General features: G+C 43.1%; 1 protein-coding gene across 5 annotated transcripts in view; it reads left to right on the forward strand.

The window, feature by feature from the left end:
* The first annotated feature begins 6,190 nt into the window (after window positions 1-6,190).
* RGL1 (ral guanine nucleotide dissociation stimulator like 1) overlaps window positions 6,191-12,126 on the forward strand; it is a 135,235-nt gene continuing 129,299 nt past the window's right edge. For 4 of the 5 annotated variants that reach the window (XM_042229195.1, XM_012187710.3, XM_042229196.1 and 1 more), the window contains exons 1-2: window positions 6,191-6,386; window positions 7,355-7,465. In XM_042229195.1, coding sequence (XP_042085129.1) covers window positions 6,360-6,386; window positions 7,355-7,465 — 138 coding nt within the window. In that variant the 5' untranslated portion in view covers window positions 6,191-6,359. The remainder of the gene's footprint in view (window positions 6,387-7,354; window positions 7,466-12,126) is intronic. The other variant, XM_012187713.4, reaches the window with a different exon arrangement.

Raw genomic sequence — 12,126 nt, forward strand, 5'->3', positions numbered from 1 at the left:
GGTTGTAGTTGGTCCATCTAAAATTGACTTGTAATTTGCTTGTCTAAATAAATAACTCCCTAATAACAGAGCATAGGAAAATTTTAACTCCCACCTCATAGTATGTCCGTGATAATTAGTAAAAATAACTTTGGGCTCTCAGAAAATAGTAACAACTCTCTACTGCTTTGAGTGTTTGGAGGACTGGTCATCTTCAACTAAGCATGAGTGGTTCCTTACCTTTTGCAAAGCAGGGTTGAAAGTTCAAGCAAAGAGTTGGTGAATGGAGCAACCCCAGTTAGCAGAGCTAGAAACAGCCATAGCAAGACGCCTGGCTGATGGTGGAAGGCTGAAGAAGGAAAGTTAATGAGCAACATAGCTTATAAGCCTGAAGATTAGGGGGAAGCATTTCATAGGGATGTTGAGAGGATTAAGTGGTTTACATTTGGAAAAACCTTTGATATTGTTGGGGGAAGGAGTTAAGAAGAAGTAACAGATTTATTTGTTTATGTACCTCACCAAAAGTTTTTTTTTTTTTTTAGGGACCTATAGATAGCTAAGCTTCCCAGGTGGCTCAGTGGTAAAGAATCCGCCTGCCAAGGCAGGAGTTGTGGGTTTGATCCCTGGGTCAGGAAGATCCTCTGGAGAAGGAAATGGCAACCCACTCCAGTATTCTTGCCTGGAGAATCAATCCCATGGACAGAGCAGCCTGGCCGGCTACAGTCTATGGGGTCAAAAAGAGTCGGACACGACTGACTGAGTGTGCATGCGCGGAATGCTAAAGGTATATATAGTTTGTGAATAAAATGGTGCCAAGTGGCTATTATCAGTTCCACTCAAAAGTGGGAAAGTTTTTCAAGCTCATCTGTTTAGGTAAGGGCTTTAGGAAAGCAGAGGCAATATGCACTCAGCAGCCCTAATGCGTGGAAGGAGAGTCCTGGCCCCTCAGTTACTTAGCTTTTTTCACGTAGCTGTTGTTGTTATTACTGTTGCTGTCTTTGGACCGTTTTCCTCTATACTTTCCACTGGGTGCAAGACATCACAGTCTAGCAGTGAGTTTGAGGACAAAGCCTTGGACTTTCCATTTCTATCTTATGCTGATGTTGCCATATTTAAGACAAGTTTTTGCCTACTTATTTCCAAGTACAATGTCTATTATACTTGCAGTGCTCTGATTCTTCTGTCACACGGTAAATCTGTTACCTGAGCAGACATCAAAAGAACATGCAGATTTCAAACCAAATGCAGTAAATGAACACAGAATTGCACTAACGGGAAAGAGTGTGGGGGTAAGGAGAGAAGAAGATACATTTTTATTCAAGGCCGCGCCGCCTATGTTCCCAAAGCACTCTCTCAGGTGCTTTATTTAGCATAGTTTATTCTGTTAGCTACTTTACATAGGATAGTTTATTTAACACTCACGATAGGCATGAAAGGAAATATGAGGACAAGGCTATGAGAAGAGAGGGTCAAGCTCTAGGTTGAGATATAACAAGTGTCTCATCATTTACCTAGGCACATAAGTATTACTCCATGTCAACCTACATACATAACTATACTAGTGAATATAAAAATCGTGAATTTTTATGTTTTTTACTTTTTTCTTGCAGCCACAGATGTAGAGTAAAATCTAGAAAAGCATGATGTCACAGAAGCCAATGACTAAATAAATGAATAAATGGAATATATAAATTCTGTATTTCCATTTCTTGATAGATTCTCTTAAAGAATCTGCACACAAGCTGCTTATGTTTGCTCTTACCAGTTCTCTATTTATTGGCCCTGAGCAAGAAAAAATTTTTTTTCTTTCTCTCATTTGGAGTTCTTCCATACCTCTTCCCTTTTGCTATTATATCCTAAGAATCTTCTATTGCTCCTGACTTCCAGTGATCACCAAATATGGTGACATAAAACTATTCCTAGCAACATCCTAATGCTTTAAGAATAGATATTTTCTGATTTCCTTCCCCTCCCCTCAGCTAACAAATTTCAAGTGTACAGTACCTGTTGACTATAAACATAATACTGTACAGTAGATCTCTAGCACTTTTTCATCACTGAAGAGCAACTCCTTATTTCCCCCTCCCCTAGCTCCTGGCAACCACCCTTCTACTGTCTGCTTCTACAACTTTGATTAATTGAGATACGGCATGTAAATGGAATCATGCAGTATTTGTCCTTCTGTGACTGGCTTACTTAACTTAGCATAATGGCATCTAGGTTCCTCTGTGTAGTTCAGTTCAGTTGCTCAGTCATGTCTGACTCTTTACAACCCCATGGACTGCAGCACGCCAGGCTTCCCTGTCCATCACCAACTTCCAGAGCTTACTCAAACTCATGTCCACTGAGTCGGTGATGTCATCCAGCCATCTCATCCTATGTTGTCCCCTTCTCCTCCTGCCTTCAATCTTTCCCAGCATCAGGAATGAGTCAGCTCTTTGCAGCAGGTGGCCAAAGTATTGGAGTTTCAGCTTTAGCATCAGTCCTTCCAATGAGTATTCAGGACTGATTTCCTTTCGGATTGACTGTTTGGATCTCCTTGCAGTCCAAGGAGATCTGTGTAGTTGCATATGACAAGATGTCCTTCTTTTTCAAGGCTGGATAATATTCTGTTGTCTATATATATCACATCTTTACCCACTGATGCACTGATGTCCATTTACATTGTTTCCACATTTTGGGTATTATACATAGTTCTGCAATGAATGTGGGAGCACTCAGGTCTCTCTAAGATCTTGATTTAAATTCTTTTGGATAAATACCCAGTAATGGAATTGCTAGATCATAAGTTCTATTCTTAATTTACTGAAGAACCTCCAGATTGTTTTCTATAATGGCTGTACCAATTAACATTCTTACCAATAGTGTTCAAGGGTTTCTTTTTCTCCACATTCTGGTCAACATGTGTAGTTTTTTGTTTGTTTGTTTTTTAAGTAAAGGCCATCCTAAGAGGTGTGAGGTGATATGATATCTTATTTGGTTTTGATTTGCATTTCCCTGATGATTAGTCATGGTGAGCTTCTTTTCACAGAACTGTTGACCATTTGTACATCTTTGGAGAAATGTGTTTTTTAAAGTCCTTTGCCTATTTTAAAATTCAGTTATTATTATTTTTGCCATTGAGTTATAGGAGTTCCTTATATATTATGGATATAACTCTTTATCAGATGTTGCTTGCTAACATTTCCTCTGATACCATAGGTTGCATTTTTACTCTGTTTCCTTTGCTGTGCAGACGTGTTTTAGTTTGATGTGGCCTCACATATCTGTTTTTTATTTTGTTGCTTCTGGTTTTGGTGTCATGTCCATGAAATCAATGCAAACACCAGTGTTATGAAGCTTTTACCTTATGTAGTCTTCTATGAATTTTATAGTTTCAGGTCTTCTGCCTAAGTCTTTAATTAATTTTGAGTTGATTTTTGTGTATGATGTTAGATGTGTTCAGTTTCATTCTTTTGCGTGTGAACATCCAGTTTTCCCAGCACTATTTGTTGAAACTTATCAGAACTAACAAATGAATCGAGTAAAGTCGCAGGATATAAAATTAATATATGAAAATCAGTTGCATTTCTATACATTAATGATGAACAATCTGAAAATGAAATTAAGAAAACAGTCCTACTTAAAAAACCATTGAAAAGAATAAAATGCCTAGGAATAAACTTAACCAAGGAGATGAAAGATGAACTGCTGGTATCTTTTAAACAAAACTTGACCTGTTCTTTTAGGACTATATACGGTCATAGGTAGATTAATCTAGTAAATAAATTCAAACTTAGTTATAAATGGCTTACTGATTTATCCTCCCCAGATACTGATTAGGAGTATTTTAACCCAAAAGTATGTAATAAGGTAATACTGGCTGAGCTGCCTGCAGGTGGAATATTTTAAAATAAATATTAAAAAATTGTAAACTGCAATACTTGGTTGGTCTGTCTAGTAGAAAACCAGCCTTTTTTTGAGGAATAACATTTGGACAAAATCATGTACATTATTGGGTATAAATACAAGTAGTTATTCTTGGAAAATCTCTCTGAAATTATTTAGTGAGAAGACATCATTTTAGATTTCCACACATTGCACATGTACAACTGTTCAGTGAGTCTGGGAAAATGCAGTTTGGGAGGAAGTGCGATAATAATAAGGGAATGGAGCTTTTTTGATCATGCCCTAGGTGAGTTGTATACATATTCCACTTAATCCTCTTGCAAACTCTATGAGGTAGATGTTCGTTCCATTTTGTTATTGTTCTGGTTTAGTCACTAAGTCGTGTCCAACTCTTTTGTGACCCCATGGACTGTAGCCCACCAGGCTCCTCTGTCCATGAGATTTCCCAGTAAGCATATTGGAGTGGGTTGCCATTTCCTCCTCCAGGGAATCTTCCCGACCTAGGGATCGAACCCATGTCTCCTGAATCAGCGGGCGGATTCTGTACCAGAGCCGTCAGGGAAGCCCTTGTCCCATTTTACAGATGAGGAAATGAAAGCCCAGGGAAGTAGCACCCAAGTTCACTCTTAATGTAAAACCAGGATTTGAAGCTGCATCTGCTGGAAGCCTCTTTTCCTCTTACTCATCAGGTAGCCTGCCAGGGAGTTGGTGGAGAGGAGGCTGATGAGATCTGAAACTTGACTGGACCCTTGTGAGTTATAAGCTGCCCTGTCCAAGAAGGCTTCCTGGGAGGGGCAAGTTTGAAGAAACTTCTTAATATCCCTGAACTAGAAAATTTTAAGGGGTCATCTCCAAATTCACAGCCAAAAATCAGGTTAAAGTAGTTGTGAAATTAATCTGATGGGTTGTTTAACTGTCCCCAGGTTTATCTTGTGTTCTTCAGGATCACTGAATAGGGGTGCTCCTGGAATGGCTTAAGAGGCAGGTGGTAGGTCTTCCACACCATTTTCCGCTGGACACTGGGGACACGCTATGCTGGTGGTCATTGAAAGGTCAAGTTTACATGCTTTCGTAAAAATAGAAATAATCAAAGCTTGATAAAAAGAGCATCCCTTCTGTCCAATAGTTTGTGGTGGTTTGTGGGGAACTTTGCTGAGTGACTTCAAGAAGTTCTGAAGTGTCCAAAGATCTTTTTATTTTTCCTGGATGCACCCTCACTGTCATTTATTTTTGCTTTCCTGGGAACACCAGTACACTGAATTCTCTAGCTTTTCAGTTCATAATACATTTATTATTAACCAAAGCCCAGCCTTATGCCTCGGCATGGCAATTAGTGAGAGGCCTTTCTTTTAAAAAAAATTTAAAGGCTATTAAATTCATTTAGGGGAGAACAGTATAAAAGACATGAGCGCTAAACTTTTTTTTTTTTTTTTTTTTTGCAATTGGCATGGAATTCTGTCATGTGCCAATGTTTGATTATATTATCATCTGGAATTTCGCTGTTGATTTACTTTCTGTTAGGACAAAACTCCCTCCGGCAGTGTCCTCCGAATGGCTCTCTCCCCGAGGTTATCATCCCACGGTGTCCCTACAGTACAGACAACTCAACCCATGGTGACGACTCACAAAGACTCACGGAACCTCCGGGCCGCCGGTGGCCCAATTTCCACGCTGTCAGTCTCAGCAGAACTCTCTCCTGCTTTGCCCCTTTCCCTGCCACAGTGGCCAGTTACAGTTGATGAGCCTTAAACTATGGGGGGCTAGAAAGACGTCCAGAGGCATTTCCTGTTGGTGGTGTGCTGGTTCAGAACAAGCGCATCCTTGGGGCGTGGGTTTTGGAATACCCTCTGACCAATTCTCTCTCTCTCTCTTTTTTTTTTTTTTTTTTTGTGTGTCCTTATGAAAAGCTTGCTGGCTTCTAGTACTGCCGTTCTCACTGGGGTCGCCCTTATTGAATCTAAATTCCATAGGTAACAAGCAGATAATAGACGTTTATCCGACCCCCTCCTCCCATCCCTTTTTGCACCGCTTCCCCCTTTATTTCTTTGAGCGAAGGAAGGAAAAACACACTTAGATCCCCGATACCACACCCGGATCTTTTGGGGGCACCTGGTGGCCAATCAGGAAAACCTGATCCACTAGCAAGGGTGGCTGGCTGCCGATCGAATTCAGAGCTGGAGAAATCACGGCGTGCTAACTTTATCCGCGGGATTTCAGAAAGGGAGAGTGTGCTCCCGAGCACAAACAGGAAAGCCTGACATCACGGAGCGGCGGGGTGGCGTGGGGAGGAGTCTGCGGCGCCCTCGCTCGCCGCGCTCCCTTTGTGGCCGAGTCGCGCGCACCGGCGGCGGCGGGCGCGTGTCTGTGCTCCGTGCGCGGCGGCCGCGCGGGGCCGGGGCTTGGAGGCGCCGCGGCGGAGACGCGCGGGGATCGCGTTCGCCTGGGAGCGGGGTGCATCATGCCGCGTCCACACACCGGAGAGAAAACTGAGAATGAAATTGCTTTGGCAAGCTAAAATGGTAACGAGAACTCTTTGCCTTCTCCCGACGCTGCTCTGGTGGGGAATCTTCTCCCGCTTTCTCTGGGCGGGTTTTGGACTCCCTCGGAGTGAACGGAGCCATCCGATCCCAGACTTTGGAGCTCAGAGCTTTCTCTCTCGGCTTTCTCCGCCTTCCTCTTTGCGTGTCTTCTCCCTTTAAACCATACTTATTTTTCTCAGCAGTTGCCTTTGGTGTATCTGGGCTGATGTATGTCAGCAAAGAAAAACTTTTCAGGCAAGAGGTCTGTGAGTCTGGGTGAACCGCGGAGCGCCTCTGAGTCCCAGCGGCTCTTTAAACACAAACTTCAAGTTTAGGGAAATCCAGGGGGTCGCTGCACGCAGCCGATGTGTTGCTTTTTTTCTGCACTTGCCAGGTTATTTGACGGAAATAAAAACTTTTTCCCTCCCGCTAACTTTCTGGGTTCCCAAACAATAAGAGGAGAAAAAAGACATGCGAAGCATTTCGTTCCAAAGGAGCGAGCACTCTTAGCATTTTAAACACTTTTTTGTGGCAGAGTTTAAAATGCAGTTTGCTCCAAGAACGGAGCCACTTGTAAAGAGACAAACTTTTTCTGCCAGTGAATTCTTTTTCCTCTCATTTAAGGAGGAAAAGTGAACCAGGACTAAACTTCAGTTTCTTTAAGAAAGAAAAAAAGACTTTAAAAAGGTATTTAAGATAGTGAAGGAGCCTAGGAAAAATAACTAAATGGAAAAGTCCTGGGCTCTTGATAGCATAGCAAAGGGCTGGAGGGCCAAGAAAATCTCAGTATTCCCTCTATCACAGTGTGTCTTATGTTGCCCTGATTGTAATATTTATTTTGAACAGCCCATCTTATGCCCTGAGTGCTGCTGTAAGCAGCAAAGCAGCTGGGATAGATTGGTTAGCGGAGAGGGAAAAAACAGACAAACAAACAACTTTTTCTGTTTCTTTGTCCTGTCTCCTGGCAGAGCTCGATTCAGGACTGGGGTGAAGAGGTAGAGGAAGGAGCTGTTTACCATGTCACCCTCAAGAGAGTCCAGATTCAACAGGCTGCCAATAAAGGAGCGAGATGGCTCGGGGTGAGTAAAGCTGGGGAGACTGTGAGCCTTGGACTTGCAGGGCCTCTTGCTCTGTGAATATCATTATTATTTAGCAGAGGCAGGTTTTTTTTTTTTTTTTTTTTTTCCCTCCATTTCTTCTCTTTTGGCCTTAAAAAGGAAACTGCCAATGAGCAAGTGTTTGCACTAGCCATACCGGTCTGGTTTTGTATTTATTCTTTGCCGAAGCGTCTCCCTTAGGTTTGTCAATAATTCAGAACCTCTTAGAAACATCTTGAGGTATTTGGAGAGTAGAGTAGGGTGGAGTGGCAGAAAGTAACATAGATTAACAGGATCAGCAGATAGCACCGAGTCAGACAAGAGCCGTTTTGCCCCGCTGCCATCCTTTTCTCTTTGTCTCCCCCGCTTTTGATCCTGACAGCCCTTCTCCCACTCCTGTTCCTTGACCAAGTACCCAGAATGCTCAGGGGCGCTGATACTCCAAATCGGCCTCCTATGGGGGATGGCGCATTTCCCACGGTTACATCCTTTACACGGTATGTAGTGTCCACCACTTTATGCGTCCGGTGCGTGGAGGGATGGGGCTTTGGAGAAACACTGCTTCCATAAACAACATCCCCCACCTCCCTCTGCTGAGATTTTAAAGCATTGGGTGAGAGCATGTGAGTTATTCATTATCTGCTTAATGGATAAGCAGATTCATTATCTGATTAATTCATTATCTGATTAATGGATCCTTCAGCATATCCCAACTAAAGGGGCTGTGGGAAGCCTGGGCAGACATCATCATGTGGAAGAACGAAGGAGTTCTTCATCTGGAGGTAGAAGGAATCCTCCGAGAACAGTGAGGTGACAGAGAGCCTTGAGAAAGAAGATAGCTGTAAGCCGAACAGAGGGGACGGAGTGTGGTTTCCCTGGGCCTTATTCTGGCCATACTCAGGCCTCACAGCTGATGGGCTTGAGAACAGTGAAGATTATGCACTGGCATCCAATCTCTACTGGTTTTGGATTTCAGAAAATCCTTTTTTTTTTTTTAAATTTGATCAACAGTCAAAGGTCAGGTGCGAAAGAGGACAGGAAACAAAACTGCCCAGGGCTTTAAGACCAGAGGCAGCATGTGACTTGTAATTCCTGGAGTTTAAGGCAGGATGGCCAACAGCAATGATTTCCTCTTCCGTGGGTCTCCTGGGTTGCTGACACAGGCATTCATTGCTTTGGGCTTCCCCAGCTGCTTCAAGTCAGGCTGCGTATTTGGGGTTGAAGTACCACCCTCTAGGGCAGTCAGTTGTTAGGTGCATCTGCAGATATGGCCTAGAAAGGTAGGAGCTTTTCCTTTGAAAGCCTGAGGTCTTCACTTATTAAGCAGGTACCTTACTCGGAATATGATTTTGGAATTAATTAGGTGCATCACCAGCAGACCTGATAGGAAAAACAGAACTAGAGTTCTGACAAGTCATCACTTTATTTTTGGTGGTTGGTTGCGTGTATTGCATTTTATTTAAATGCTGTATTGATGTGGTTTGGCCCAAGTATTTCAAAATGATTCACAAGCTTCTGAAGCAGCTGCCTTCAAAAGGGTCATTACATTTTCTGATGCCAGGTTGTTCCTCTCTTTATAATGAAACTGATGTTGCTTGGATGACAGATTTAGTTTTTGGCCAAACACAATAGCCGTGAATGAGTAAGTCACGGGAAAATGGACAGGTTAACTCTGTAGGTCCCAAACACAACGAGGTACGGTTCATTTAGATGTCCTCAGTTATTTGGTAATTCTCACTGACCATTGTGCTCACGGGACTCCTCTTCTCTCTGCCCTCTCCCAGAGTCCTCACATTTATGCATAGTTCAGAGTTGGTTCATCCTGGATTTAGCAGTAGAGCTAAAATACCAAGAGGGAAATATGTGAAAAGATTGCTTCTAGTTGATGGAGGAATTTGTTCCCTCCTCCCATTTCAACAAAGTATGATTTGCTGTGATCACCCCTGGTGCTCAGGAACCAGTCCTAGGAACCCTCCCACCCCAATCCCCCTTGTTTTCTTGTCTTCGGTGTCCTGTTGGGAAGCACTGTTTTTGTCCTTGGAAATTCCAGGCTTAATTAAATGTGACTCAACCAATTGAGCCATAGCAATTACAAAGCTTTTCTCTTTAGGCCTGTGCGTGGCTTCTCTATACTTGTTTTTCCAGTCACCCTTTCAGAATTCTTCAGAGCAACCAGTTTTCTTTATTGACTTATTATTGACCTATAGCTGATGTGCACTCCGTTGTTAGTGGTCCCATATGCTACATGATGATTTGACATTTGCACACATTTATGCAATGATCACCATAATAATCCTAGTAAGCATTTGTCCCCATACAAAGTCACTGCGATGTTATCGACCGTATTCCTCATGTCGAAGCACCTGGGTTTATAGTGAACCAGAGATGGAGATGAGGTGAGCTTATGTCAAAATATGACAATGGTTCATGAGGAAAGGTGGAGTTGTGATTATCTCTTTCCACATGAGGAAACTAAAGTCCCGAGAAGTTAAATCGCTTGCCGGGGTCACACAGCTAGGAAGTGGTAGAGGCTGGATTTGAACCCAAATGTTTAGTTCCTTGCTAATGGGGGCTGCCTGGGACCTGAAGGCTGCTTCCATAGTAGTGGAAGAAGGCATTGACTTAGGAGAACAAGGATGCTTATCATATACTTTCCCCCTACGTAGTACCTGGTGCAAGACTCCAGACATACGGCTTTCTTTTCTTTATGCTTTGAGTGATAACTTGAGCTGCAAATTGAGATACTTGTTGTGAAGATGTGTTTCTTGTTGATAAGCTCTTCATCTTGAATGTGTAAAGTGTGGGGCACCAAAGACGTGCGAGCTGATGTAGCACCTGAGGGTGGGTACGACGCTCATTACAGGTCTGTAAGGCTAATTAGGAAAGACTAAGTGACTGAGTGGGCTTCCCAGGAATCTGCCTGTCAATGTAGGAGACGCAGGCTTGATCCCTAGTCCAGGAAGATCCCCTGGAGAAGGAAATGGCAGCCCACTCCAATATTCTTGGCTGGGAAATCCCATGTAGAGCCTGGCAGGCTACAGTCCACAGGGTCCCTAAAGAGGCTACAGCCCATGGAGTCCCAAAAGAGTCAGAGACGACTTAGCATCTGTACAACAGCAAAGTGACTGAGTATGATTTTTGTAGTTTCTAGTACTCTGATCACAAAACAGAATTAAGATCCAATTTGGGAAGAATAACAAAAAAATTACACATCCTTAGATGTGAAGTAGCATACAGTCCAAAACATTGAGGACATTCTTTGTTTTGTTTGTGAAATTTTGTGTTCAGTTGATCTTTTGAAGTAACACGCTCTGTCTTCAGTTGTAAGTACACACAGTCAGCTATGGCCCAGGCTGGATTTAGCGTACATGCAGCTGCAACTTCGCTCACTGACAGTGAAGTTATGCTGGGCAACTTTGAAAAACCAAATATTATTGAAATACTGACTCAATTTTCTCTTTACAATAACATCTTAGTCTGGGATAATTTTACCCAGCTATAACCCTCAAAGAAAAATGGTTCTGATTATGTCAGAGAATCATAAAATCTCAGGGCTGGAAGAGACATTAAAAATAATGTATCCAACTGTTCGATTAAGCTTGTAGAAGAATTTCCAGTAATTTTTGGAAGAGCAAATGGTGAAAAGTTGTTATTCTACTTTGGTCTCAGCGTCGTGGTCGTACACTGACAATGAGATGTAGAAACGACTTAGGAAAATATCAGTATTCTCTGGAAGCAGGAAACGTCCCATTTTAGGAGGACTATTCAAATGGACAGAGGAAAGGGAACCCACTGTTAGGGGAAGGGCTTCAGTGTCCAGAGCCTATTTTGCTGTCTTCAGACTATGACAGACAGGCTCAGGGTCCATAGAAATCTGTCAAACCCAAGGTTATCTCAGAGTGCGGAGATTTGTTTGACGGGCAGGATTGGAAGAGTGCGGTCACCTCTGCAAGGTCTGTGGGGAGTGGAATGGTCAGCAGACAGTCACATGGCTTTTCTCGGTTCTGGGCTTCTGTAGCCCGTGTGTGGGGCCCCAGTGCCTCCCTGCACTTCGTCCCATGTTTATCACACTGTCTCCCACAGAGGCCCTTGTTGGGTTGAATTGAAATATTTGATAGCTGGGAGGATGGTAAAGATAATGAAATGGGACAGGAGGAAACAGAATGCCTTTAGAAATAAGAGGAAGTAGAACTCTGTTCTGGTTCCTCGTGGGGCGTGTGAGTGCAGTGGGAAGGTAAGCACGGGTCAGTCTGGGTGGAGACGCTCACCAGAACTTGAGTCGACTGTTGGGACTGAGTCTGCCTGGTGTTTCCGAGGCCCTGCTGTCCATAGTGCCTTTAAATGGCGTACAGTTCTTTGAATTTTCAGCTCCCTTCACTTCTGGGAAGCTTCTCTGACCTCCCTGGCCTGGAGGAGGTACCCCTTCTGCCTGTTCCAGAAGCATTCTTTCTCTCTCTGTCATGTATTCACCTCCGCCTGCTGTAGCTGTTTGTTTATTTCCCATTAGACTCTAAGCCCTGTGAAGTGGGGACTGTGGCCATCTAGTTGACAGAAACTCAGTATTTGTTGAATGAATGGATCAAGCTTCATGCCTTCTGGGGAGGCAGATATTATCTTGATAAATGTGAAGGTATGGTTGCTCC

The sequence above is a fragment of the Ovis aries genome, chromosome 12 (genome assembly GCF_016772045.2).
Source record: "Ovis aries strain OAR_USU_Benz2616 breed Rambouillet chromosome 12, ARS-UI_Ramb_v3.0, whole genome shotgun sequence".
Lineage (NCBI taxonomy): Eukaryota > Metazoa > Chordata > Mammalia > Artiodactyla > Bovidae > Ovis > Ovis aries.